At 48.9% G+C, this 27,844-nt stretch overlaps 4 protein-coding genes across 9 annotated transcripts; all 4 read right to left on the minus strand.

Moving 5' to 3' along the window:
- Positions 1–1,282: 1,282 nt before the first annotated feature.
- Positions 1,283–12,482, minus strand: LOC121602902 (serine/threonine-protein kinase ATM-like). Its single transcript, XM_041931664.1, has 12 exons — positions 12,400–12,482; positions 6,569–7,100; positions 6,275–6,504; positions 5,830–6,189; positions 5,623–5,756; positions 4,012–5,564; positions 3,424–3,948; positions 3,072–3,349; positions 2,062–3,009; positions 1,756–1,998; positions 1,537–1,690; positions 1,283–1,461 (listed from the first exon to the last, which is right to left on the minus strand). The coding sequence occupies exons 2-12, from the start codon at positions 7,062–7,064 to the stop codon at positions 1,283–1,285; spliced, it is 5,100 nt and encodes a 1,699-aa protein (XP_041787598.1). The 5' UTR covers positions 7,065–7,100; positions 12,400–12,482.
- Positions 9,857–12,892, minus strand: LOC121602904 (protein PAT1 homolog 1-like). Its single transcript, XM_041931665.1, has 4 exons — positions 12,400–12,892; positions 12,101–12,108; positions 11,215–12,008; positions 9,857–11,117 (listed from the first exon to the last, which is right to left on the minus strand). Exons 1-4 carry the CDS (start codon positions 12,890–12,892, stop codon positions 9,857–9,859), a joined length of 2,556 nt encoding a protein of 851 aa, XP_041787599.1.
- LOC121602901 (Bardet-Biedl syndrome 2 protein homolog) lies at positions 12,862–27,844 on the minus strand. 3 transcript variants are annotated; one of them, XM_041931661.1, is made up of 3 exons: positions 27,157–27,844; positions 13,094–13,785; positions 12,862–12,954 (listed from the first exon to the last, which is right to left on the minus strand). In XM_041931661.1, the coding sequence occupies exons 1-3, from the start codon at positions 27,842–27,844 to the stop codon at positions 12,952–12,954; spliced, it is 1,383 nt and encodes a 460-aa protein (XP_041787595.1). In that variant the 3' UTR covers positions 12,862–12,951. The 3 variants fall into 3 exon arrangements, with proteins under 3 accessions (XP_041787595.1, XP_041787597.1, XP_041787596.1); XM_041931663.1 differs by lacking the exons at positions 12,862–12,954; positions 13,094–13,785; positions 27,157–27,844 and adding exons at positions 25,926–26,538; positions 26,703–26,929; XM_041931662.1 differs by lacking the exons at positions 12,862–12,954; positions 13,094–13,785 and adding an exon at positions 26,446–26,538 and having other exon boundaries at positions 26,678–27,844.
- Positions 14,122–26,066, minus strand: LOC121602899 (serine/threonine-protein kinase ATM-like). 4 transcript variants are annotated; one of them, XM_041931656.1, is made up of 14 exons: positions 25,984–26,066; positions 20,153–20,684; positions 19,859–20,088; positions 19,414–19,773; positions 19,207–19,340; positions 17,596–19,148; positions 17,008–17,532; positions 16,656–16,933; positions 15,646–16,593; positions 15,340–15,582; positions 15,121–15,274; positions 14,753–15,045; positions 14,555–14,676; positions 14,122–14,495 (listed from the first exon to the last, which is right to left on the minus strand). In XM_041931656.1, the coding sequence occupies exons 2-14, from the start codon at positions 20,646–20,648 to the stop codon at positions 14,285–14,287; spliced, it is 5,547 nt and encodes a 1,848-aa protein (XP_041787590.1). In that variant the 5' UTR covers positions 20,649–20,684; positions 25,984–26,066; the 3' UTR covers positions 14,122–14,284. The 4 variants fall into 4 exon arrangements, with proteins under 4 accessions (XP_041787590.1, XP_041787591.1, XP_041787587.1 ...); XM_041931657.1 differs by lacking the exon at positions 25,984–26,066 and adding an exon at positions 20,748–20,882 and having other exon boundaries at positions 15,121–15,259; XM_041931653.1 differs by lacking the exon at positions 25,984–26,066 and adding an exon at positions 20,748–20,881.

The raw sequence follows: 27,844 nt of genomic DNA on the forward strand, positions 1-27,844 counted from the left end.
ACTGCCGGCGGTACCCATTTACGTTTCGCACGAATCCCGGCCGTGCTGAAGATGGACAGCCGCTGGGAAAGGATCGTTTCCAGCAGCGTGAACTCGCTGTGCGGCAGCTCGTCCTGTTCCCTCCACCGGTTCAGCAGGTCCTGCTCGCAGTCGATCTGTCTGGAGAAGTGTACCTCACCGAAGTCTTCGATCTGCTGCAGCATCCGCAACCGGCACAGCCCGTGGTAGATGTGTTTGGTGGATTCGATGCTGGTAAGCTTGAAAAGTTCGCTAACGGCACGCTGCGCTGCCACGATCGCACTTTCCACCGCGAGTTCATCGCGCAGCTGCAAACACTTGAGCGCTTTGTAATGCGCTCGCTCGAAGGATCGCGACTGTAGGAGCAGCGCGCTCGAACCGGCAGCCGGTGCTCTCTTCGGGACATTGGGACCAACACCGCCGTCCGCGTCGAATAGTACATTCCAGTCGGACAGCCGCCAGGCACACTCGTAATCAATCTGTTGCGGTGCGACATGTAACGATCTAGCCAAACCGTACAGTGAGGAGTCTTTCAGTGTTTGCAAGATGGCATTCTGTGTGCCCGCACTGTCCAGGGCGGTATCTTGCGACCACGGTGTGCTTGCATCTTGCATAACCAAGCATCTGGCGTAATTCTGCTCTAGACGGTAATATTCCATCCGTTCCTGGATTGGGTTGAGGAATTATTTAACTGCATCGTTTACGCCGATCGCCAAATGGCATGATTTCATTATGTTTTGCAGTTCCGGGTGTCGTTTGGCATCATGCTTGCCTTGCTCCTCTTCCTCCCGGTACCAGAGGTCACCATACAGGATGGCTTTAAAGTGTGCCTGACAGAATTGAGACGCTTGTGCGATTCGTAGATAGTTAACGGAAATTTTGTACTGTGGAAAGCTATTACAAACATTATTTTTTAGGAAAAGTATTAACAAAAATTTGTAAATTACACTTACCATTGATTATGTATCCGAACACACTCCACGATGGTAAGCATCAGTTGAATAGCTTTCGGGTCATTGAAAATATTGTGAACCTCATTTTGAATGGCAGCGAACTCGTTGAAAAACTCATTAATCTGCAAAAAAGGAAGATATATTCAAATGTTTCCTTATCATCCGTGGCATCTACTACTGTGCAACAAGAGCACTTACAAAGCTGCCCATGCTATCGATGATTGACTCTTCGAATTGCTTTATCGTTATCTGTACCAGCAAAGGGACAAGCTTCTCGACGAATGTCGTTTCCTGTTCGGCCAGTTTTTTAATCATCGTATTTCCCAAAATGACAGCAACGCGGCTGACAGCTGCTGCACAAAAGCGCTGTACTCGATCCGTTCGTTGGCAAGCATTGGCCGCAACGACAAACTGCGTCCGGTGGTACGAGTGAAGAGTTTGATCTCTTCCGCAGAAGTTCCCAAAAATGGGTGCAGTGTTGGTAGTTTGGCTGTTAGAGATACGAATATGATCGAAGTTAAGATTTAAAATGGATTTCTATATGCAATTTTGTTTAGAATCTCACCCGCCAAAGCATGGAATGTTTTTCCGTACAGCATTTTGTAGCAAATCAGTGAGGCGTAGTTTGCAACCGGAACGTTTCTGTTCGTTATCAGCTCGTTCAATTCGCTCAGCAGCACCGCAGCACATCGTTCGATTGCTTCCTTCGAGTTGTTGATCTAAAGAGAGATAGAAATTTAAAATTTAATTGATATTGCTACTGCCCAGGGCTTTAAAGCTGTACCGTATCGTAAGCAATCATTTCTGCGTCGGATTTTAACAGCATTGTTCCCAGATCGATCGGTCCTATTTCACTCAAACATCGGAGAGCTTCCATCGATCGCTTGTCGAACGGGGAGCTGCGCACAACTTCCAGCAAAGTGTAGACTAACCGATGAAGCACGCTTTCCCCATTAGCGCCCGACGATGCGCTTTGCTCGCTCAGCTCATCGCACAATAATTTTAGATCTTTCTTTTTGGTGGTGAGCTACAATAAAAAAATTAATAATTATATAACTTCCAAGTCACTCAAAATACAGCAAAAGCTTACCACAATCTTCAGCGCAGCCAAATCTTCGTATCTTAAATTGGGCAACTCAATCAGCGCCGCGATTTCTTCCCTTGGCAGCACATTTTCATGACCGATCGTTTTTTGGCGCGATATAGCAAGCCGCAACTGATCGAATCGTTCGTCCTTTGGTAGATAATTCAGCTTACCGATCGCACCCGCAAACGCGGCAGAGTGTTGTAAGATCAGAAACCGTAGCAGAGTTAGCGATTTTTGAGAAATCTCCGATGCCGGATCGACATTTTCCACCTCCAGCAATGATGACACTATGAAGTGCAAATGTTCCGAGAGCAGCTCGCACGCATCGCTAGATGCGACCACGTGCTCCAGGAACCGCCCGAAGCTGTTGAGCGTGGCAAGTCGTAGGGCGGGAAAGGAGGACAACAAGTTGCACAGGAAATACACCACATCTCGCACGAGATAGGGTTTGAACGCGCGTTCCTTCTGCTGTCCGATGTACTCTTTCAGATGGTCGAGAAACACCGTGTACTGGAAGAGATGTACCATTTTCTGCTCCGGTTCATCAGCCGCCCAAAGCCAGCGTTTGACATCCGTTAGGGTGCGTTCAATTGGTGAGCTGTTTTTAAAACACAAATTGCTCAGCAGCGTGTACTTGAACGATTGCGATCCCCATACCGACTGTTTCAGGTGCTCGAGCGCCGTCGAGTAAGTGGCTTTGCTAAGCGACAGATCGGCAACGAAGCAGCTTGGCAGGTCCTGGTCCAACAGCTTGCCCAGCTCAACGTGATCGTTCAATCGGTGGGTGAGGTGTTTGATAATTTCCGACACGTAATCTTTAAGATCTACCGTGCTTATTATAGGGGCAAGTGCTTTGTGCATCCGACTAGCTATTGCATCATACTTGGGCGCCATCCCTTCACATTTGGCGTACTTGGGCAGAAGGAACGAAACACATTTCGGCAGTATACTCTGGTAATGAAATGGAAAATTGGTCATTTATCATTTTAAATTCATTCCAACCGAAAACATACCTTCACCATTTCTGCCTGCTGTACGCCAATCGATTTGCAGAACTGTTCGAACCGTTCCGGCTGCATGCAGAGTATGACGAAGGAAATGTTTTTCTTGAACAGTTGGATAAACTCTTCGATCGTGGCGATCTTTCCCGCTAGACGGAACGGGAAATGCAGCAACCGATTCCCTTTGGTTAGCCATAGCTCGAGTACGGTGTCCAGGTTAGCTTGAAGCAGCTGGCAGAAGTCGATATCGCTGGAGGTGCGCATAAGCCGTATGGTGTTTGCCATTTTGTCTAGAAGAAGGACAAAAATATGATTATACAATAATTAAACTTTAATTGTCAGCTATTGCTGTAACAACACTTACCATCGTTTACGCTTCCCAACTGAACGAGCAGCACAAAATCGCACAACGCGCGCCGACGCAGCATGAAGCTAATGCGAAAGATGCCCAACAGCAGCTGAAGGCAGCCGCTAATCACGTTCATTCTCTCATCGTTCATGTCCATCCCACCGTCGGTCGCTAGTAGCTCCTCGAACTGAATTTGATCGTACAGTTGCAGCTGAAACTCGTAAAAGCTGCACGGAACCGAAGAAAGGTCAGGATGTGACCATTCGAGCTGCATGAAGTGCAGAATATTCCTGACCGCTTCCAGCTTGATGCGATAGCTTGGGCTGCTCAGCAACGGCACCAATCCGTTGTAGATGCTCTCGTGCGTTGGCGTACGGATGTGCTGCGGGTAAGCGCGGAGCAGATACTTCACCTGCGCCAGTATCTTCACCTGCAGCTCGGTAGAGTACGTGTGTTTGGCGCACTGTTTTACGAACGAGTACAGCACGATCGTTACGTTGCGGATCATGTCTTCGTACGGGCTCACGAAGGCGGTTAAAGCTGAAACGGATTAAACACAATTTGAGAAGAGAGTTCAGTTGATCACAGCTACAATTAACTTACCACCGTACAGATCGATAATCTGCTCCGTAATGTCAGGATTGGTGTAGTGGTTTTTGCACACATCTACCAGGTTTCTCAGTACCCATACGGCCACCACCTCATGGGAAGTTTGCGCCAGCAGTATTCGACACAGATCAAACAGATAGAACAAATCCAAACTGCTGAACACATTCAGTTCCAACCGATCCAGCAGCTCGTGAGCCTCGTTCAGGCTTGGCCCTTCGTACTGCAGATATTCCGCTACGACGTGGAGGAAACATCGCTGCATTTGCTCTTCCGTGGCCAGTTTATCCGGCTGCAACACGGTCACGCACTGCGAATCCTCCCCCTCCTTCAGACTGATCTGCCCGATTGCCCATCGCATAATGAACGTGTGTTCGGTTTGCTGCAGCAGCTTCCTTACCGACGGATGGTAAGGGACACGAAAGATGGCCAACAATCGCTCGGCAAGGTTCCTGGTTTTGATGAGATTTAGCGTGGAGGCCGCATCGTTTTTCAACAGCCGCTCAAATCCACCGTTTAGTAGGTCGAACTTGAGCAGAACCTTTTGGTACAGTGGGCTCCTGGTGCACTGCTGCTCATCGTACGCGGCGTGCAGCTGCAAAATGTTGAGCATCTCCAGGTACAACTCCAAATCGTCGCAGATGCATGCCAATCCATCGGCTAGAAAATAATTCCCATCGGGCAGGATATGCTTGTCGAAGCTTACTACCTCACACAGGCGCAAAAACAGTGGTTCGTTTATGTTGTAAGAGATTCGTGCGCTGCCTTGGGGTGATTCCGCATCAATCCCTTCCTTTTTGTGCTGCTCCAACGCTAGCAATTCCTCTAAACTATGGTAGCGAAGTCTTTGCTCGAGCGTTTGCAACTGCCCGTCTCGCTCCCGGTAAAAGGTATCGTGCACTCCGGCGTGTGTGTGCCGCTCTGTCTCATCCATTGCGCAACATGTAGTCACCACGCAAAGGATCGAAATGCGTGCCAGCGTCTTTGCGCTCAGCCGCTCCTTTGCGTGTAGTATCGCTTTCGACTGTGTTTCGCGCGTCTGCGGATAGAGATAGTTGAGCAGCTTGGTCAGCACACCGTCGACACTGCCGAGACACTCGGCGTTGCCCACCGTCTCCAGGATGGACAGCACCGTGCCGACGTTAAGGTTCGTCTTCTCCACGGCATAGGTGTAAAAGGCTTCCAGCACGGTGCTGTTTAGAAAGCCGACGTTCGGATACTTTCGATGGCGAATCAATAGCTGCAGCAGGAGATTGGATTTAGCGCACGTTCTTGCGGCGGTGTTGGTGCAGGCACGGAACGCAGCGGCTATCATTTTGGCCCAAAGCTCGCCAATCGATTCACCGCTGGCCGCCGCTGTGTTCAACGATCGATGGGTTGACTTTTGTTCGAACGCGAGCAGCACGGAACAGCACTGGTAGAAAGCATCATGCTCGTGCGGCGATTGTAGGCTCGGTTGCACATTGCACAACAGTTGCAACAGTTGCGCATAGTCGTCGCTAGTAAGTGCTGCCTCATATCTGTCTAGAACCGCAGAAAGGATGTACAACCTGGAGGAAAATGTTTATTAATGATCTTTTCTACATGAAAGAGGAAGCGTGATCGTACCAACGCAAATTAAGCTGATTTGGAGCAGTACCGACCATCTCCATGATGCTTTGCAGTTTGTTAAACTGTTTGTTTCGCTTTGCGGCCGTTTCTTCGCCGCTAGATTCCTTCCAATTATCCTCGTTCCAGTACACCTTTGAAAAAGGGATGAGTAAGAAGTAGTAATTTTCCCTTTAAAAATGCAGAAAAAAACTCAAATAATCTTACCGTATAACACAACCGGGCGGCAAAGTCAATGAAACCATCAGCAAAAGGGGCCTCATTCGAGCCAAAGAACGAACTCTGATCCCGTGCCTTCATTTCACTCGTCAGTATGTAATGATATTCGCGCAACGTTTTCCTTCGCGCTTCATCGTCCTCGACCTGCTGCAAACCGTCTCGGGTCAGTGGTTTGGCAAGGGTATGAGATTTTCCTCCCGGGTACAACATTATCAGCGACAGATGCATCAACCGGAACAGTGACACTTTCTGTTCCTTGCGCAAGTTTGCTTCCTTGTAAAGTTTCACCGTGCATGGAACGAGCGACTCCAAGAATGCAATGATCTTCGCCTTACAATCCACCGCTATCTGCACGTGGCGATCAAAGTGTGATTAGGTTTAGCTTTGAGACAGCAAAAAACCCACCTCGGAGATGGTGCTAAACGCTACTTACCGCTTCTGTTATGTACAAAGCTATGTTTATCAGATCGCATAAAACGTTACTTTTCTTCTCGTTTACCGCCTGGCGCAGGTGGACAATCAGCCGGCTCAAATAGTCCGCCAGCAGTGTTTGCATCGAGCAGTTGGCTAAAAATTTCACCACAGCCAGCGAGAGACAGTTGGCCGCCAAGTGCTTTGGTACGTGCGCTGTATCCAGCATCACTAAACAGCAGTCAAGAATTTCTGCAAAAAAAATCCCCGTTTAATACTAAATAAAGTAAATCAACCTTTTCACCCCTCTGCTTACCTTTCCAGTGCTCGTAGCTCACCGGCGTTAGGCACCACTTGGAGCACAGCACGAACTTGTTCAGCACGTGCAGAAAGCACACACCAAAACTGTCCCGCATCGCTTGATCGTTGATCGCGCGCACAAAGCACCCGATCAGCTGGCTGTGCGGTAGCTGCGGCGCATCCCGATCCATCGCCAGCTCAACGAGCTTGTGCAGCACCACGACGTAGTCGTGGTTCTTGCTCTGCACCTGGGTCGTAATGGCGTAGCTCTGCTTCTGTATGCCGTGGTAAGCCGCATCCAGCACCGCGCACCACTGCGTCTCGAACGCATCCGATGCCATGTAGTCGAGAAAATCGTCCTCCCGGTTGTTCAGGATGGTGCTCATCTTGTTGAACGCCTTCTGCCGCACGGTTACCTTCTCGGACGACATCTCCACCAGCAGCAGACAGAGGTCGCGGTCCATCACCGACATTCTGCTGCTGCTGCTGCTGCTGGACGAGGAAGAGGCCATCGTGGTTCGTGGGGCGTGGTTTGTTTCAAGTTGTATCTGTAAAGAAAATTAAAAACATAATTTAGAATTTATATAAAATAACCCTTATCTCCTTTTAACCTTCTTTCCGTAAATCCTGTTGGAACTTCTTGTTCGTACGAAAAGAAAATGCAGACTAATTTATTCTCTATTTCAATAAAGCCTACTACACTTCGTTTAAACTAGCGATGTTGCTATGATCACAACAAATCCTCCTTTAATATTGTGATACAGGGTTTTCCAATTGAGTTTAGACTAGAAGCATACTTTTTTTGAATAGTCGCAATAGATTCTTGACTAGCATCCTCTATTTTTGATTACGATCAATGGATTTTTGACTAGCAGCAATTGATTTCAGCAGGCCGGTTGCTGGCACGGAGTGACCAGATTGTTTTTAGAGGTTATCGGTAGGAAATCTAAAGCAAACTCGGTAATTTTCGGTAAAAACAACTTTTTATTCACTCACAAAATTATTATTATTATTATTATTAAATTTCAAATTTATTGTTGAACGGTGAATACTTAGAAAAATATTTGAATTTCGGTCAGAAAAATTGAGTTTTAGTGTGCTCAATTGTAAACCAATATTCGATCGAAAATCGATAGAACTACATATGGTCACTCTGAAAAACTTGTGCAATCTAGCTTTTGGTTAGGTTATGCCTGGGGGTCTACTACTGCATATTTCAATTCAGCCGTTAAGTGCTTTTGTGTTGTATTGTGCATTCATAAAATCAAAACAATAGCATCGAAAACCTATCATATAAAATATATCTTTCTTTGTGGATGATATATAACAGTAAAACAAATGATTTAATCAAATGAGCGGATGAAATTAAATATTATCCACAGATTATTATTCAAGTCAATCTGTCACACCGGATGTTATAAACGCGTCGCTCTTAGGCTGTCATGCAGGGACCTGCTGAAATCAATTGCTCCTAGTCAATAATCCATTGCTCGTAATCAAAAATAAAGGATGCTAGTCAAGAATCTATTGCGACTATTCAAAAAAAGTATGCTGCTAGTCTAAACTTAATTGGAAAACCCTGTATTGCACCATAATTCTACGCTAAAAAACACAAAAACTAACGACCCATTTTGCTCGCGTTCATAAGCATCATAACAAAAGAAACCCAAAAAAAATTAGTTCGATTTATTTGTTTGTTCTTTTTCGACAATTCCATCGTGGATATCTCCTTTTTTTGTTCATTTTTCTTAGACACATTTTCTCTATCGCATGTTTCGGAATTTGCGCTTGATTGCTTTTTAATTACAGAGCTTTTACATGGATAGTTTAACTCAATTGCAGTTTTTTTATGCTGCTCAGTGTTTAAGTTTATGTTCAAGATTATAGCCTAAAATGCTCATTTACACAGCTTTCTTGGCATGTTGGCTCTCTTCACATTTTTTAACCGTTCTTATATTGGAAAGTAGGTAGAGAAATCAAAGCAATTCAAGTGAGTAGTGTAATAGGTTTTAAGTTTTCCGAAAAGTAATTGCAGTGCCATAGTACATCTAGCTAGTACATTTGAAAAGGAAAGAAGTAATCGTGTAAAGAAGTTCAGTGAGTGATAAACACCAACGGACACGTGAAAAAGAGCTATCGAAAGATTAGTCTAAAAACAAGTTCAGGTAAATGCACTCAACTATAAAATTATGTATCTATAGATTTATGTACTACTGAATGAAGAGACGAATGTGTTTTAATGTTTCGTTTGATAGTGCCGTAAGCGGGTACGGACAGTTTTTACAGTGTCTACAGCTACTCTTTCCATTTCTCATTGCACGTGAAGCTTAATTGTGTAGAGGGCGGATGGATGTGACAAAGTGGCTCAAATGCAGTTTACAGGATTTTCCAGGGGTTCTAGCCTGGTTATAGTTATGAGACACTACTTCTTGACTCTTTCTAATTGGGAAGTGAACTTCACATGACGGAAATTGGACTCTATTGCACCCTTTTTGGAAAGGTTCGTTGGAAATTCCTATTGGATATGTCCAACAAGGGTGCTATAGAGTCCAATTCCCGTTACATTTTACTTAAGAAAGAGTCAATAAAGTGTCCCACAGCTATGAGAACGCCTGGGGAAACCCCTGCCACATTGTACACATCGAGTCTGTCATCCTTGGCCAGTTAACTAACTTACACTACACTAAAGAGTTCGATTCGATCGATTTGCAATCCTATTCAAACCGCACGTGCTCTGTTTGCGCGAAACACTATGGGCGAAATTAAATATCAGCACGAGCACGACATGCGGATAACCTAATAACCTAACCGGGGAGGTAAGAGGGGGGGGCTTTATATGTCGTGCCCAAACTTAAATGACTATATAACACGGTTTGCAAAAGCAATATCTAACGATACCATTCGGTTCACAGGGGTTTATATGGAGAGGAGCATGGAATATATTCATTTCGGCGTGTGACAGAGTATACGCAATTCAGTTTACGCTACCCTTTTACACACACACGTGTGTTTTACATACGCAAAGCCTAATAAATAAGGAACATTAAATGATCATCGACAACTCAGTATCAGTTCTTCCCTTGCCACACTTTACAAGTGTGAGGTTGTGTGTGTGTGGGTGTGTGTTAGGCTAAAAACTAGTCTTCTCTAGATTTTCACATTAAAATGTATATGGTAATATCGCAATATTTCGCTTATTGAAAAGCAGATTGAGAGCAATTAAATTAAATTTAAAAAAACCGAAGCTTAGTATCGACATTAACGGGATTTGTTGGTTAAATCATCTTACGTGACTATCATTAAATTACCAATTCGGATTAATTATCAATGCGTTGCCAATCTTGGCGCCCGCTTCTGACAAACACGCCACACCGCTGCCGCTGCCGGTGCTGCTGGTTCGCTTGCGCATTTTCTTTTCGCGCAGCGCTTTCATCGCTTCGATCGCAACGGGATTGCCGAGATCTTCCAGCTTGAGCACCAACTTGTACAGCGTCTCGATAAGCAGCAGCACATGGCGAGCTTTGCGCTGGATAGCGGCGGGCGGCGGTTCAAGTGCCGGCACGCCATTTCCGTTCAGCTGGTCGCTGCCCATCACGTCGGCGTCGATGAGCTTTCGCGGCGCTATCACACTACCGCACTGCAGCTTGCCGAGCGAATTTTGAAATTGGAGCGGGGTATACGCTCGACCACCACCCGTCGGCGCTGAGCCATCCTTTCCCTCGCTACCGCCGTTCGGGTTGGAGCGGGATTCGGAACTGCGACGTTCGCGGTTCGTGCCGAGCAGCCCGCTCTTGCCGTTCTTCGACAGCAGCGACAGTAACAGCAGCTGGGCATGCTCCTCCGGCTGGGTGAACGGATGGTTGAGCTGATTTTCGCGATAGATCCTATTATCGCCCTCGCCCTTCGCCGCTGCCAGCCGCTGCTTGTACACGGTGAAATAGTAATCGTTAAAGTAGGGTGCGTCCGAGTTGAGCTGCGTCAGCTTTATCCCGATTAGCCACTGCTTGTTGCGATTGCTCATCATGTTTGCGTACTCATCGCGCTCCTCTGGCTGCCCGCCGCCTGCAGTGCTCGATGGCATTCCATTGCCTACTCGGGATCGTTGCTGCTGCTGCTGCTGGAAATGGTGCTGCTGCTTCATAAAACCCGCCCTTGGCAGGGCTACTAGCGGGGCTGCTTTGTTCACGCCATTGCCGCAAACGCTGAGCGTGCTGGCCGCAGCGAGCTGTCGGTTGAACGCGAGCAGCGGATGGTTTTGTTGAATTTCCTGCACCAGCCGCTGGTTGAACTGGTTCGTCGGCAGGGGCGTCGGGCTGCGCTGCATCAAAAATGGCGGCGGCCCACCCGGCGCTGGTCCCGGATGGCGAGGAGGTAGCGGCGGTGGCGGACCCATCTGTACCGGGCCGGGGCCACCCAGAAACCCTTGCAGCGGGGAACCGTACGAGCAGCGCTGCGGGAATGCCGGATGCATCGCCAGGTTGTTGATCGGGGTCGAGTACGGTCGGGCGGCTAGCATGTTGTACGGCAGCAAACCAAGCGGAAGACGGTTCGCGTTGTTCAGCATCCTGCGACGGTCCGGGCGGGAACAGGGCAGCGGGGCCGGCGTTTCGGGCGCCCAGCAGCGAAAGCGGCGGGGTGAGCAGCGCCGGTGGTACCCGTAACGGTGGTGCTGCTACTGGCGAGGAGATCATCGGGATCGGCGGCTGCATACTCTTTACCTCCTTGGCGGGTGTGAAATGATCGCGAGCTTTCACTGGTGGTGGTGGTTGGGCCGGGACCGGTGCCGGTGTGCGGAATGGTTGCAGTGTCTGCTGCTGCTGCTGCTGGTGAAATTGGTTGTGATGGTAATGGAGTTGGTGTTGTTGTTGTTGCTGCTGCTGCTGCTGTGACATTTGCTTTTGCAGCATACTTTGATGCTGATTTTGCTGATGCTGATGCTGGATGATGGTTCGTTCAATGTCCTCCACTGACAGCATCTTCATGGGTGGAAACAAGCCCGGTGGCAGTGAGGGAGGCGGTTTTGGCGGCAGGCCACCTCCCCCGATCGGATGCGCCGGTTCCGGTGGTCGAAAGGCGCTCTGCTGTGGTGGCAGGGCAGAAAATGGCGTACCGCTGGGCCTATAATCGCTGTACGGTGGCTGCACCGGAGCCGGAACCTTCGCCGGGCTACCCCAGATGCTCGGATCCAGCCATAGCTTGTTCGCGAACTCATCGCCAATGCTTTGGGCCACCACACTGCTACGGCCGCTCTCGCTGTTGTTGTTGTCGCTGCTGCCCCCGTCGTCCTCATCCTCCCCAAGGAAGGAACCGGTTCGCCCCCCATTCCTGCAACTTTCCAGCCGCACGAGATGCTCGTGGATGTCCTTCCAGTCGCCCTTGTCCGCCGCACCGAACGTTTCGTCATTCAGGGCGTCATACTCCTCCTCGTCCGAGATGTCTTCTTTGCATCGGCGCCGCTGCAGCGGCGAATGCAGTTCGGCGGTGCGCCGCGGTGCTGCCTGGAAGAATCGGCGAGCTTCCTCCTCCTCCTACTCCTCGTCGTTCTCACCCGGCAGACTGGTATCGAAGCCGAAAAAGGAATCCATCACTGGGCTTTAGCACTGCATCCGTACGAACGGTTAAGGCGTACAACACAAATCACAGTTTTCCATCCAGCACCACCACCACACCACACAGCAAAACTGGTTCGGGCATTCGGTTTTGGGGTCGAATGTCGATGACTTATGCATGCAAGCACGTGTTGGCGGTTTAAAATAATCAGATGATCTTCACTTCATCTACAAATACCGGGTGACTAAGCGCGTAAAAAAAACAAAACTGCACACATAACGTAAGCGGCATACTTACACACACTCTTCGGTGACCCGGTCAGATTGTGCGGTATGGTGTACATCGCAAACTTGGGCAGCTGACGGGTCAGTTCAAACACGTGAAACTGCACACTGCTCGGGTAGCCGACGAACGCTTTGATGTGAATGTCCTGCGCATTGTCCTTGAGCGTCTTGAGCGGTATCAGTATGCGCGAAACGTCCTTCGTCAGGTGCGCGATCAGCGTTTCCTCCTTGAACAGCTGATCAGCAAAGATCAACACGACACGAATCGTGGTCGAGTTGTTGGTCGACACGGTGATGTCGATGTTCATATCGTTGCTATCGTAGCTGGTGGAAATGCCGATCTGTAGCCGCGTGTTGGACGGTATGATGCCGACGTTGTCCGGCACACTCTGCACCAGATTGCTTTCGCTCGTGTTGCTCAGGATTTCCTTGTTGTACTTGATGTTGTTTTCGTAGTGCTTCAGCTCGAGCAGCAGTTTCTGTTTCTGAGTCAGCAGAGCGTTCATTTCCTCATCGGCAACGTTGTGCAACGTTAGCATGTTGACGCTTGGCGTCGTATATCCCCTTACTGGCGGAAAAGCAAAAAGAGAGAGAGAGAGAGAAAACAGGGCATGAAGCACGTGTCTCATCGTGTGAGCTGCAGGAAAGGGAGGAGCAAATTTTCATTTAGTTTACCCCATTTAATATTGCAATGCTCCTCAACCTACCCGCACAAATTCACGATCCGCGTACTTCGCGACGGTGTGCTGCACGGTGAAGTTACGATCCACGTCGAAGCAACGATGGTTAGCGGGAACGTTCCCGGGCGAGGTTTTCTGTTCGCCACCCGCAGCCGTCGCCGCCGCCTGTCGCGACAGCACAAACTGGACATATTTTTCCGCTTGTTGAAAGTAGTCCGAGCATAGCGACTTGATCTCCTGCGAGTGTCCTTCGGCAAGGAACTCACCGTAAAGGCGACACGCCACTCCCTTCACCATCGGATCAGTGTACTTGGCGCTGTTCATTACTTCCCACGCCAACTCCTTCGCCAGCACCGGCTGGCCGGCACTCCAATTGAGCTGTGCATTTTCCAGCATCACCACCGACTGCACGTTGGCCGGCAGCTCCTGCTTCCCGATCAGCACCACATTCCGTACCGCACAGTCCACGAAGCCTCGCAGGCGCGATTCGTGGATCAGCAGCAGCAGCGTGCTGTACACTGCCGGCGGTACCCATTTACGTTTCGCACGAATCCCGGCCGTGCTGAAGATGGACAGCCGCTGGGAAAGGATCGTTTCCAGCAGCGTGAACTCGCTGTGCGGCAGCTCGTCCTGTTCCCTCCACCGGTTCAGCAGGTCCTGCTCGCAGTCGATCTGTCTGGAGAAGTGTACCTCACCGAAGTCTTCGATCTGCTGCAGCATCCGCAACCGGCACAGCCCGTGGTAGATGTGTTTGGTGGATTCGATGCTGGTAAGCTTGAAAAGTTCGCTAACGGCACGCTGCGCTGCCACGATCGCACTTTCCACCGCGAGTTCATCGCGCAGCTGCAAACACTTGAGCGCTTTGTAATGCGCTCGCTCGAAGGATCGCGACTGTAGGAGCAGCGCGCTCGAACCGGCAGCCGGTGCTCTCTTCGGGACATTGGGACCAACACCGCCGTCCGCGTCGAATAGTACATTCCAGTCGGACAGCCGCCAGGCACACTCGTAATCAATCTGTTGCGGTGCGACATGTAACGATCTAGCCAAACCGTACAGTGAGGAGTCTTTCAGTGTTTGCAAGATGGCATTCTGTGTGCCCGCACTGTCCAGGGCGGTATCTTGCGACCACGGTGTGCTTGCATCTTGCATAACCAAGCATCTGGCGTAATTCTGCTCTAGACGGTAATATTCCATCCGTTCCTGGATTGGGTTGAGGAATTATTTAACTGCATCGTTTACGCCGATCGCCAAATGGCATGATTTCATTATGTTTTGCAGTTCCGGGTGTCGTTTGGCATCATGCTTGCCTTGCTCCTCTTCCTCCCGGTACCAGAGGTCACCATACAGGATGGCTTTAAAGTGTGCCTGACAGAATTGAGACGCTTGTGCGATTCGTAGATAGTTAACGGAAATTTTGTACTGTGGAAAGCTATTACAAACATTATTTTTTAGGAAAAGTATTAACAAAAATTTGTAAATTACACTTACCATTGATTATGTATCCGAACACACTCCACGATGGTAAGCATCAGTTGAATAGCTTTCGGGTCATTGAAAATATTGTGAACCTCATTTTGAATGGCAGCGAACTCGTTGAAAAACTCATTAATCTGCAAAAAAGGAAGATATATTCAAATGTTTCCTTATCATCCGTGGCATCTACTACTGTGCAACAAGAGCACTTACAAAGCTGCCCATGCTATCGATGATTGACTCTTCGAATTGCTTTATCGTTATCTGTACCAGCAAAGGGACAAGCTTCTCGACGAATGTCGTTTCCTGTTCGGCCAGTTTTTTAATCATCGTATTTCCCAAAAATGACAGCAACGCGGCTGACAGCTGCTGCACAAAAGCGCTGTACTCGATCCGTTCGTTGGCAAGCATTGGCCGCAACGACAAACTGCGTCCGGTGGTACGAGTGAAGAGTTTGATCTCTTCCGCAGAAGTTCCCAAAAATGGGTGCAGTGTTGGTAGTTTGGCTGTTAGAGATACGAATATGATCGAAGTTAAGATTTAAAATGGATTTCTATATGCAATTTTGTTTAGAATCTCACCCGCCAAAGCATGGAATGTTTTTCCGTACAGCATTTTGTAGCAAATCAGTGAGGCGTAGTTTGCAACCGGAACGTTTCTGTTCGTTATCAGCTCGTTCAATTCGCTCAGCAGCACCGCAGCACATCGTTCGATTGCTTCCTTCGAGTTGTTGATCTAAAGAGAGATAGAAATTTAAAATTTAATTGATATTGCTACTGCCCAGGGCTTTAAAGCTGTACCGTATCGTAAGCAATCATTTCTGCGTCGGATTTTAACAGCATTGTTCCCAGATCGATCGGTCCTATTTCACTCAAACATCGGAGAGCTTCCATCGATCGCTTGTCGAACGGGGAGCTGCGCACAACTTCCAGCAAAGTGTAGACTAACCGATGAAGCACGCTTTCCCCATTAGCGCCCGACGATGCGCTTTGCTCGCTCAGCTCATCGCACAATAATTTTAGATCTTTCTTTTTGGTGGTGAGCTACAATAAAAAAATTAATAATTATATAACTTCCAAGTCACTCAAAATACAGCAAAAGCTTACCACAATCTTCAGCGCAGCCAAATCTTCGTATCTTAAATTGGGCAACTCAATCAGCGCCGCGATTTCTTCCCTTGGCAGCACATTTTCATGACCGATCGTTTTTTGGCGCGATATAGCAAGCCGCAACTGATCGAATCGTTCGTCCTTTGGTAGATAATTCAGCTTACCGATCGCACCCGCAAACGCGGCAGAGTGTTGTAAGATCAGAAACCGTAGCAGAGTTAGCGATTTTTGAGAAATCTCCGATGCCGGATCGACATTTTCCACCTCCAGCAATGATGACACTATGAAGTGCAAATGTTCCGAGAGCAGCTCGCACGCATCGCTAGATGCGACCACGTGCTCCAGGAACCGCCCGAAGCTGTTGAGCGTGGCAAGTCGTAGGGCGGGAAAGGAGGACAACAAGTTGCACAGGAAATACACCACATCTCGCACGAGATAGGGTTTGAACGCGCGTTCCTTCTGCTGTCCGATGTACTCTTTCAGATGGTCGAGAAACACCGTGTACTGGAAGAGATGTACCATTTTCTGCTCCGGTTCATCAGCCGCCCAAAGCCAGCGTTTGACATCCGTTAGGGTGCGTTCAATTGGTGAGCTGTTTTTAAAACACAAATTGCTCAGCAGCGTGTACTTGAACGATTGCGATCCCCATACCGACTGTTTCAGGTGCTCGAGCGCCGTCGAGTAAGTGGCTTTGCTAAGCGACAGATCGGCAACGAAGCAGCTTGGCAGGTCCTGGTCCAACAGCTTGCCCAGCTCAACGTGATCGTTCAATCGGTGGGTGAGGTGTTTGATAATTTCCGACACGTAATCTTTAAGATCTACCGTGCTTATTATAGGGGCAAGTGCTTTGTGCATCCGACTAGCTATTGCATCATACTTGGGCGCCATCCCTTCACATTTGGCGTACTTGGGCAGAAGGAACGAAACACATTTCGGCAGTATACTCTGGTAATGAAATGGAAAATTGGTCATTTATCATTTTAAATTCATTCCAACCGAAAACATACCTTCACCATTTCTGCCTGCTGTACGCCAATCGATTTGCAGAACTGTTCGAACCGTTCCGGCTGCATGCAGAGTATGACGAAGGAAATGTTTTTCTTGAACAGTTGGATAAACTCTTCGATCGTGGCGATCTTTCCCGCTAGACGGAACGGGAAATGCAGCAACCGATTCCCTTTGGTTAGCCATAGCTCGAGTACGGTGTCCAGGTTAGCTTGAAGCAGCTGGCAGAAGTCGATATCGCTGGAGGTGCGCATAAGCCGTATGGTGTTTGCCATTTTGTCTAGAAGAAGGACAAAAATATGATTATACAATAATTAAACTTTAATTGTCAGCTATTGCTGTAACAACACTTACCATCGTTTACGCTTCCCAACTGAACGAGCAGCACAAAATCGCACAACGCGCGCCGACGCAGCATGAAGCTAATGCGAAAGATGCCCAACAGCAGCTGAAGGCAGCCGCTAATCACGTTCATTCTCTCATCGTTCATGTCCATCCCACCGTCGGTCGCTAGTAGCTCCTCGAACTGAATTTGATCGTACAGTTGCAGCTGAAACTCGTAAAAGCTGCACGGAACCGAAGAAAGGTCAGGATGTGACCATTCGAGCTGCATGAAGTGCAGAATATTCCTGACCGCTTCCAGCTTGATGCGATAGCTTGGGCTGCTCAGCAACGGCACCAATCCGTTGTAGATGCTCTCGTGCGTTGGCGTACGGATGTGCTGCGGGTAAGCGCGGAGCAGATACTTCACCTGCGCCAGTATCTTCACCTGCAGCTCGGTAGAGTACGTGTGTTTGGCGCACTGTTTTACGAACGAGTACAGCACGATCGTTACGTTGCGGATCATGTCTTCGTACGGGCTCACGAAGGCGGTTAAAGCTGAAACGGATTAAACACAATTTGAGAAGAGAGTTCAGTTGATCACAGCTACAATTAACTTACCACCGTACAGATCGATAATCTGCTCCGTAATGTCAGGATTGGTGTAGTGGTTTTTGCACACATCTACCAGGTTTCTCAGTACCCATACGGCCACCACCTCATGGGAAGTTTGCGCCAGCAGTATTCGACACAGATCAAACAGATAGAACAAATCCAAACTGCTGAACACATTCAGTTCCAACCGATCCAGCAGCTCGTGAGCCTCGTTCAGGCTTGGCCCTTCGTACTGCAGATATTCCGCTACGACGTGGAGGAAACATCGCTGCATTTGCTCTTCCGTGGCCAGTTTATCCGGCTGCAACACGGTCACGCACTGCGAATCCTCCCCCTCCTTCAGACTGATCTGCCCGATTGCCCATCGCATAATGAACGTGTGTTCGGTTTGCTGCAGCAGCTTCCTTACCGACGGATGGTAAGGGACACGAAAGATGGCCAACAATCGCTCGGCAAGGTTCCTGGTTTTGATGAGATTTAGCGTGGAGGCCGCATCGTTTTTCAACAGCCGCTCAAATCCACCGTTTAGTAGGTCGAACTTGAGCAGAACCTTTTGGTACAGTGGGCTCCTGGTGCACTGCTGCTCATCGTACGCGGCGTGCAGCTGCAAAATGTTGAGCATCTCCAGGTACAACTCCAAATCGTCGCAGATGCATGCCAATCCATCGGCTAGAAAATAATTCCCATCGGGCAGGATATGCTTGTCGAAGCTTACTACCTCACACAGGCGCAAAAACAGTGGTTCGTTTATGTTGTAAGAGATTCGTGCGCTGCCTTGGGGTGATTCCGCATCAATCCCTTCCTTTTTGTGCTGCTCCAACGCTAGCAATTCCTCTAAACTATGGTAGCGAAGTCTTTGCTCGAGCGTTTGCAACTGCCCGTCTCGCTCCCGGTAAAAGGTATCGTGCACTCCGGCGTGTGTGTGCCGCTCTGTCTCATCCATTGCGCAACATGTAGTCACCACGCAAAGGATCGAAATGCGTGCCAGCGTCTTTGCGCTCAGCCGCTCCTTTGCGTGTAGTATCGCTTTCGACTGTGTTTCGCGCGTCTGCGGATAGAGATAGTTGAGCAGCTTGGTCAGCACACCGTCGACACTGCCGAGACACTCGGCGTTGCCCACCGTCTCCAGGATGGACAGCACCGTGCCGACGTTAAGGTTCGTCTTCTCCACGGCATAGGTGTAAAAGGCTTCCAGCACGGTGCTGTTTAGAAAGCCGACGTTCGGATACTTTCGATGGCGAATCAATAGCTGCAGCAGGAGATTGGATTTAGCGCACGTTCTTGCGGCGGTGTTGGTGCAGGCACGGAACGCAGCGGCTATCATTTTGGCCCAAAGCTCGCCAATCGATTCACCGCTGGCCGCCGCTGTGTTCAACGATCGATGGGTTGACTTTTGTTCGAACGCGAGCAGCACGGAACAGCACTGGTAGAAAGCATCATGCTCGTGCGGCGATTGTAGGCTCGGTTGCACATTGCACAACAGTTGCAACAGTTGCGCATAGTCGTCGCTAGTAAGTGCTGCCTCATATCTGTCTAGAACCGCAGAAAGGATGTACAACCTGGAGGAAAATGTTTATTAATGATCTTTTCTACATGAAAGAGGAAGCGTGATCGTACCAACGCAAATTAAGCTGATTTGGAGCAGTACCGACCATCTCCATGATGCTTTGCAGTTTGTTAAACTGTTTGTTTCGCTTTGCGGCCGTTTCTTCGCCGCTAGATTCCTTCCAATTATCCTCGTTCCAGTACACCTTTGAAAAAGGGATGAGTAAGAAGTAGTAATTTTCCCTTTAAAAATGCAGAAAAAAACTCAAATAATCTTACCGTATAACACAACCGGGCGGCAAAGTCAATGAAACCATCAGCAAAAGGGGCCTCATTCGAGCCAAAGAACGAACTCTGATCCCGTGCCTTCATTTCACTCGTCAGTATGTAATGATATTCGCGCAACGTTTTCCTTCGCGCTTCATCGTCCTCGACCTGCTGCAAACCGTCTCGGGTCAGTGGTTTGGCAAGGGTATGAGATTTTCCTCCCGGGTACAACATTATCAGCGACAGATGCATCAACCGGAACAGTGACACTTTCTGTTCCTTGCGCAAGTTTGCTTCCTTGTAAAGTTTCACCGTGCATGGAACGAGCGACTCCAAGAATGCAATGATCTTCGCCTTACAATCCACCGCTATCTGCACGTGGCGATCAAAGTGTGATTAGGTTTAGCTTTGAGACAGCAAAAAACCCACCTCGGAGATGGTGCTAAACGCTACTTACCGCTTCTGTTATGTACAAAGCTATGTTTATCAGATCGCATAAAACGTTACTTTTCTTCTCGTTTACCGCCTGGCGCAGGTGGACAATCAGCCGGCTCAAATAGTCCGCCAGCAGTGTTTGCATCGAGCAGTTGGCTAAAAATTTCACCACAGCCAGCGAGAGACAGTTGGCCGCCAAGTGCTTTGGTACGTGCGCTGTATCCAGCATCACTAAACAGCAGTCAAGAATTTCTGCAAAAAAAATCCCCGTTTAATACTAAATAAAGTAAATCAACCTTTTCACCCCTCTGCTTACCTTTCCAGTGCTCGTAGCTCACCGGCGTTAGGCACCACTTGGAGCACAGCACGAACTTGTTCAGCACGTGCAGAAAGCACACACCAAAACTGTCCCGCATCGCTTGATCGTTGATCGCGCGCACAAAGCACCCGATCAGCTGGCTGTGCGGTAGCTGCGGCGCATCCCGATCCATCGCCAGCTCAACGAGCTTGTGCAGCACCACGACGTAGTCGTGGTTCTTGCTCTGCACCTGGGTCGTAATGGCGTAGCTCTGCTTCTGTATGCCGTGGTAAGCCGCATCCAGCACCGCGCACCACTGCGTCTCGAACGCATCCGATGCCATGTAGTCGAGAAAATCGTCCTCCCGGTTGTTCAGGATGGTGCTCATCTTGTTGAACGCCTTCTGCCGCACGGTTACCTTCTCGGACGACATCTCCACCAGCAGCAGACAGAGGTCGCGGTCCATCACCGACATTCTGCTGCTGCTGCTGCTGCTGGACGAGGAAGAGGCCATCGTGGTTCGTGGGGCGTGGTTTGTTTCAAGTTGTATCTGTAAAGAAAATTAAAAACATAATTTAGAATTTATATAAAATAACCCTTATCTCCTTTTAACCTTCTTTCCGTAAATCCTGTTGGAACTTCTTGTTCGTACGAAAAGAAAATGCAGACTAATTTATTCTCTATTTCAATAAAGCCTACTACACTTCGTTTAAACTAGCGATGTTGCTATGATCACAACAAATCCTCCTTTAATATTGTGATACAGGGTTTTCCAATTGAGTTTAGACTAGAAGCATACTTTTTTTGAATAGTCGCAATAGATTCTTGACTAGCATCCTCTATTTTTGATTACGATCAATGGATTTTTGACTAGCAGCAATTGATTTCAGCAGGCCGGTTGCTGGCACGGAGTGACCAGATTGTTTTTAGAGGTTATCGGTAGGAAATCTAAAGCAAACTCGGTAATTTTCGGTAAAAACAACTTTTTATTCACTCACAAAATTATTATTATTATTATTATTAAATTTCAAATTTATTGTTGAACGGTGAATACTTAGAAAAATATTTGAATTTCGGTCAGAAAAATTGAGTTTTAGTGTGCTCAATTGTAAACCAATATTCGATCGAAAATCGATAGAACTACATATGGTCACTCTGAAAAACTTGTGCAATCTAGCTTTTGGTTAGGTTATGCCTGGGGGTCTACTACTGCATATTTCAATTCAGCCGTTAAGTGCTTTTGTGTTGTATTGTGCATTCATAAAATCAAAACAATAGCATCGAAAACCTATCATATAAAATATATCTTTCTTTGTGGATGATATATAACAGTAAAACAAATGATTTAATCAAATGAGCGGATGAAATTAAATATTATCCACAGATTATTATTCAAGTCAATCTGTCACACCGGATGTTATAAACGCGTCGCTCTTAGGCTGTCATGCAGGGACCTGCTGAAATCAATTGCTCCTAGTCAATAATCCATTGCTCGTAATCAAAAATAAAGGATGCTAGTCAAGAATCTATTGCGACTATTCAAAAAAAGTATGCTGCTAGTCTAAACTTAATTGGAAAACCCTGTATTGCACCATAATTCTACGCTAAAAAACACAAAAACTAACGACCCATTTTGCTCGCGTTCATAAGCATCATAACAAAAGAAACCCAAAAAAAATTAGTTCGATTTATTTGTTTGTTCTTTTTCGACAATTCCATCGTGGATATCTCCTTTTTTTGTTCATTTTTCTTAGACACATTTTCTCTATCGCATGTTTCGGAATTTGCGCTTGATTGCTTTTTAATTACAGAGCTTTTACATGGATAGTTTAACTCAATTGCAGTTTTTTTATGCTGCTCAGTGTTTAAGTTTATGTTCAAGATTATAGCCTAAAATGCTCATTTACACAGCTTTCTTGGCATGTTGGCTCTCTTCACATTTTTTAACCGTTCTTATATTGGAAAGTAGGTAGAGAAATCAAAGCAATTCAAGTGAGTAGTGTAATAGGTTTTAAGTTTTCCGAAAAGTAATTGCAGTGCCATAGTACATCTAGCTAGTACATTTGAAAAGGAAAGAAGTAATCGTGTAAAGAAGTTCAGTGAGTGATAAACACCAACGGACACGTGAAAAAGAGCTATCGAAAGATTAGTCTAAAAACAAGTTCAGGTAAATGCACTCAACTATAAAATTATGTATCTATAGATTTATGTACTACTGAATGAAGAGACGAATGTGTTTTAATGTTTCGTTTGATAGTGCCGTAAGCGGGTACGGACAGTTTTTACAGTGTCTACAGCTACTCTTTCCATTTCTCATTGCACGTGAAGCTTAATTGTGTAGAGGGCGGATGGATGTGACAAAGTGGCTCAAATGCAGTTTACAGGATTTTCCAGGGGTTCTAGCCTGGTTATAGTTATGAGACACTACTTCTTGACTCTTTCTAATTGGGAAGTGAACTTCACATGACGGAAATTGGACTCTATTGCACCCTTTTTGGAAAGGTTCGTTGGAAATTCCTATTGGATATGTCCAACAAGGGTGCTATAGAGTCCAATTCCCGTTACATTTTACTTAAGAAAGAGTCAATAAAGTGTCCCACAGCTATGAGAACGCCTGGGGAAACCCCTGCCACATTGTACACATCGAGTCTGTCATCCTTGGCCAGTTAACTAACTTACACTACACTAAAGAGTTCGATTCGATCGATTTGCAATCCTATTCAAACCGCACGTGCTCTGTTTGCGCGAAACACTATGGGCGAAATTAAATATCAGCACGAGCACGACATGCGGATAACCTAATAACCTAACCGGGGAGGTAAGAGGGGGGGGCTTTATATGTCGTGCCCAAACTTAAATGACTATATAACACGGTTTGCAAAAGCAATATCTAACGATACCATTCGGTTCACAGGGGTTTATATGGAGAGGAGCATGGAATATATTCATTTCGGCGTGTGACAGAGTATACGCAATTCAGTTTACGCTACCCTTTTACACACACACGTGTGTTTTACATACGCAAAGCCTAATAAATAAGGAACATTAAATGATCATCGACAACTCAGTATCAGTTCTTCCCTTGCCACACTTTACAAGTGTGAGGTTGTGTGTGTGTGGGTGTGTGTTAGGCTAAAAACTAGTCTTCTCTAGATTTTCACATTAAAATGTATATGGTAATATCGCAATATTTCGCTTATTGAAAAGCAGATTGAGAGCAATTAAATTAAATTTAAAAAAACCGAAGCTTAGTATCGACATTAACGGGATTTGTTGGTTAAATCATCTTACGTGACTATCATTAAATTACCAATTCGGATTAATTATCAATGCGTTGCCAATCTTGGCGCCCGCTTCTGACAAACACGCCACACCGCTGCCGCTGCCGGTGCTGCTGGTTCGCTTGCGCATTTTCTTTTCGCGCAGCGCTTTCATCGCTTCGATCGCAACGGGATTGCCGAGATCTTCCAGCTTGAGCACCAACTTGTACAGCGTCTCGATAAGCAGCAGCACATGGCGAGCTTTGCGCTGGATAGCGGCGGGCGGCGGTTCAAGTGCCGGCACGCCATTTCCGTTCAGCTGGTCGCTGCCCATCACGTCGGCGTCGATGAGCTTTCGCGGCGCTATCACACTACCGCACTGCAGCTTGCCGAGCGAATTTTGAAATTGGAGCGGGGTATACGCTCGACCACCACCCGTCGGCGCTGAGCCATCCTTTCCCTCGCTACCGCCGTTCGGGTTGGAGCGGGATTCGGAACTGCGACGTTCGCGGTTCGTGCCGAGCAGCCCGCTCTTGCCGTTCTTCGACAGCAGCGACAGTAACAGCAGCTGGGCATGCTCCTCCGGCTGGGTGAACGGATGGTTGAGCTGATTTTCGCGATAGATCCTATTATCGCCCTCGCCCTTCGCCGCTGCCAGCCGCTGCTTGTACACGGTGAAATAGTAATCGTTAAAGTAGGGTGCGTCCGAGTTGAGCTGCGTCAGCTTTATCCCGATTAGCCACTGCTTGTTGCGATTGCTCATCATGTTTGCGTACTCATCGCGCTCCTCTGGCTGCCCGCCGCCTGCAGTGCTCGATGGCATTCCATTGCCTACTCGGGATCGTTGCTGCTGCTGCTGCTGGAAATGGTGCTGCTGCTTCATAAAACCCGCCCTTGGCAGGGCTACTAGCGGGGCTGCTTTGTTCACGCCATTGCCGCAAACGCTGAGCGTGCTGGCCGCAGCGAGCTGTCGGTTGAACGCGAGCAGCGGATGGTTTTGTTGAATTTCCTGCACCAGCCGCTGGTTGAACTGGTTCGTCGGCAGGGGCGTCGGGCTGCGCTGCATCAAAAATGGCGGCGGCCCACCCGGCGCTGGTCCCGGATGGCGAGGAGGTAGCGGCGGTGGCGGACCCATCTGTACCGGGCCGGGGCCACCCAGAAACCCTTGCAGCGGGGAACCGTACGAGCAGCGCTGCGGGAATGCCGGATGCATCGCCAGGTTGTTGATCGGGGTCGAGTACGGTCGGGCGGCTAGCATGTTGTACGGCAGCAAACCAAGCGGAAGACGGTTCGCGTTGTTCAGCATCCTGCGACGGTCCGGGCGGGAACAGGGCAGCGGGGCCGGCGTTTCGGGCGCCCAGCAGCGAAAGCGGCGGGGTGAGCAGCGCCGGTGGTACCCGTAACGGTGGTGCTGCTACTGGCGAGGAGATCATCGGGATCGGCGGCTGCATACTCTTTACCTCCTTGGCGGGTGTGAAATGATCGCGAGCTTTCACTGGTGGTGGTGGTTGGGCCGGGACCGGTGCCGGTGTGCGGAATGGTTGCAGTGTCTGCTGCTGCTGCTGCTGGTGAAATTGGTTGTGATGGTAATGGAGTTGGTGTTGTTGTTGTTGCTGCTGCTGCTGCTGTGACATTTGCTTTTGCAGCATACTTTGATGCTGATTTTGCTGATGCTGATGCTGGATGATGGTTCGTTCAATGTCCTCCACTGACAGCATCTTCATGGGTGGAAACAAGCCCGGTGGCAGTGAGGGAGGCGGTTTTGGCGGCAGGCCACCTCCCCCGATCGGATGCGCCGGTTCCGGTGGTCGAAAGGCGCTCTGCTGTGGTGGCAGGGCAGAAAATGGCGTACCGCTGGGCCTATAATCGCTGTACGGTGGCTGCACCGGAGCCGGAACCTTCGCCGGGCTACCCCAGATGCTCGGATCCAGCCATAGCTTGTTCGCGAACTCATCGCCAATGCTTTGGGCCACCACACTGCTACGGCCGCTCTCGCTGTTGTTGTTGTCGCTGCTGCCCCCGTCGTCCTCATCCTCCCCAAGGAAGGAACCGGTTCGCCCCCCATTCCTGCAACTTTCCAGCCGCACGAGATGCTCGTGGATGTCCTTCCAGTCGCCCTTGTCCGCCGCACCGAACGTTTCGTCATTCAGGGCGTCATACTCCTCCTCGTCCGAGATGTCTTCTTTGCATCGGCGCCGCTGCAGCGGCGAATGCAGTTCGGCGGTGCGCCGCGGTGCTGCCTGGAAGAATCGGCGAGCTTCCTCCTCCTCCTACTCCTCGTCGTTCTCACCCGGCAGACTGGTATCGAAGCCGAAAAAGGAATCCATCACTGGGCTTTAGCACTGCATCCGTACGAACGGTTAAGGCGTACAACACAAATCACAGTTTTCCATCCAGCACCACCACCACACCACACAGCAAAACTGGTTCGGGCATTCGGTTTTGGGGTCGAATGTCGATGACTTATGCATGCAAGCACGTGTTGGCGGTTTAAAATAATCAGATGATCTTCACTTCATCTACAAATACCGGGTGACTAAGCGCGTAAAAAAAACAAAACTGCACACATAACGTAAGCGGCATACTTACACACACTCTTCGGTGACCCGGTCAGATTGTGCGGTATGGTGTACATCGCAAACTTGGGCAGCTGACGGGTCAGTTCAAACACGTGAAACTGCACACTGCTCGGGTAGCCGACGAACGCTTTGATGTGAATGTCCTGCGCATTGTCCTTGAGCGTCTTGAGCGGTATCAGTATGCGCGAAACGTCCTTCGTCAGGTGCGCGATCAGCGTTTCCTCCTTGAACAGCTGATCAGCAAAGATCAACACGACACGAATCGTGGTCGAGTTGTTGGTCGACACGGTGATGTCGATGTTCATATCGTTGCTATCGTAGCTGGTGGAAATGCCGATCTGTAGCCGCGTGTTGGACGGTATGATGCCGACGTTGTCCGGCACACTCTGCACCAGATTGCTTTCGCTCGTGTTGCTCAGGATTTCCTTGTTGTACTTGATGTTGTTTTCGTAGTGCTTCAGCTCGAGCAGCAGTTTCTGTTTCTGAGTCAGCAGAGCGTTCATTTCCTCATCGGCAACGTTGTGCAACGTTAGCATGTTGACGCTTGGCGTCGTATATCCCCTTACTGGCGGAAAAGCAAAAAGAGAGAGAGAGAGAGAAAACAGGGCATGAAGCACGTGTCTCATCGTGTGAGCTGCAGGAAAGGGAGGAGCAAATTTTCATTTAGTTTACCCCATTTAATATTGCAATGCTCCTCAACCTACCCGCACAAATTCACGATCCGCGTACTTCGCGACGGTGTGCTGCACGGTGAAGTTACGATCCACGTCGAAGCAACGATGGTTAGCGGGAACGTTCCCGGGCGAGGTTTTCTGTTCGCCACCCGCAGCCGTCGCCGCCGCCTGTCGCGACAGCACAAACTGGACATATTTTTCCGCTTGTTGAAAGTAGTCCGAGCATAGCGACTTGATCTCCTGCGAGTGTCCTTCGGCAAGGAACTCACCGTAAAGGCGACACGCCACTCCCTTCACCATCGGATCAGTGTACTTGGCGCTGTTCATTACTTCCCACGCCAACTCCTTCGCCAGCACCGGCTGGCCGGCACTCCAATTGAGCTGTGCATTTTCCAGCATCACCACCGACTGCACGTTGGCCGGCAGCTCCTGCTTCCCGATCAGCACCACATTCCGTACCGCACAGTCCACGAAGCCTCGCAGGCGCGATTCGTGGATCAGCAGCAGCAGCGTGCTGTACACTGCCGGCGGTACCCATTTACGTTTCGCACGAATCCCGGCCGTGCTGAAGATGGACAGCCGCTGGGAAAGGATCGTTTCCAGCAGCGTGAACTCGCTGTGCGGCAGCTCGTCCTGTTCCCTCCACCGGTTCAGCAGGTCCTGCTCGCAGTCGATCTGTCTGGAGAAGTGTACCTCACCGAAGTCTTCGATCTGCTGCAGCATCCGCAACCGGCACAGCCCGTGGTAGATGTGTTTGGTGGATTCGATGCTGGTAAGCTTGAAAAGTTCGCTAACGGCACGCTGCGCTGCCACGATCGCACTTTCCACCGCGAGTTCATCGCGCAGCTGCAAACACTTGAGCGCTTTGTAATGCGCTCGCTCGAAGGATCGCGACTGTAGGAGCAGCGCGCTCGAACCGGCAGCCGGTGCTCTCTTCGGGACATTGGGACCAACACCGCCGTCCGCGTCGAATAGTACATTCCAGTCGGACAGCCGCCAGGCACACTCGTAATCAATCTGTTGCGGTGCGACATGTAACGATCTAGCCAAACCGTACAGTGAGGAGTCTTTCAGTGTTTGCAAGATGGCATTCTGTGTGCCCGCACTGTCCAGGGCGGTATCTTGCGACCACGGTGTGCTTGCATCTTGCATAACCAAGCATCTGGCGTAATTCTGCTCTAGACGGTAATATTCCAT

This window comes from Anopheles merus, unplaced genomic scaffold (assembly GCF_017562075.2).
Source record: "Anopheles merus strain MAF unplaced genomic scaffold, AmerM5.1 LNR4000694, whole genome shotgun sequence".
NCBI classification, from domain to species: domain Eukaryota; kingdom Metazoa; phylum Arthropoda; class Insecta; order Diptera; family Culicidae; genus Anopheles; species Anopheles merus.

Excerpts from the sequence above, each read along its gene's own strand:
- LOC121602901 (XM_041931661.1), bottom strand. The coding sequence starts at position 27,844 with ATGGAATATTACCGTCTAGAGCAGAATTACGCCAGATGCTTGGTTATG. Across the intron at positions 13,786-27,156 it reads GCCGGCAGTGTACAGCACGC|TGCTGCAGCAGATCGAAGAC; the intron begins TGCTGCTGCTGA and ends GCCGGTTGCGGA.
- LOC121602899 (XM_041931656.1), bottom strand. The coding sequence starts at position 20,648 with ATGGCCTCTTCCTCGTCCAGCAGCAGCAGCAGCAGCAGAATGTCGGTG. Across the intron at positions 19,341-19,413 it reads CCGCCCGGTTGTGTTATACG|GTGTACTGGAACGAGGATAA; the intron begins GTAAGATTATTT and ends CCTTTTTCAAAG. Across the intron at positions 16,934-17,007 it reads GTTGGGAAGCGTAAACGATG|ACAAAATGGCAAACACCATA; the intron begins GTAAGTGTTGTT and ends TCCTTCTTCTAG.
- LOC121602904 (XM_041931665.1), bottom strand. The coding sequence starts at position 12,892 with ATGAACGCTCTGCTGACTCAGAAACAGAAACTGCTGCTCGAGCTGAAG. Across the intron at positions 11,118-11,214 it reads TCGCCAGTAGCAGCACCACC|GATGCTGAACAACGCGAACC; the intron begins GTTACGGGTACC and ends GGACCGTCGCAG.
- LOC121602902 (XM_041931664.1), bottom strand. The coding sequence starts at position 7,064 with ATGGCCTCTTCCTCGTCCAGCAGCAGCAGCAGCAGCAGAATGTCGGTG. Across the intron at positions 5,565-5,622 it reads AATCAGCTTAATTTGCGTTG|GTTGTACATCCTTTCTGCGG; the intron begins GTACGATCACGC and ends ATTTTCCTCCAG. Across the intron at positions 3,350-3,423 it reads GTTGGGAAGCGTAAACGATG|ACAAAATGGCAAACACCATA; the intron begins GTAAGTGTTGTT and ends TCCTTCTTCTAG.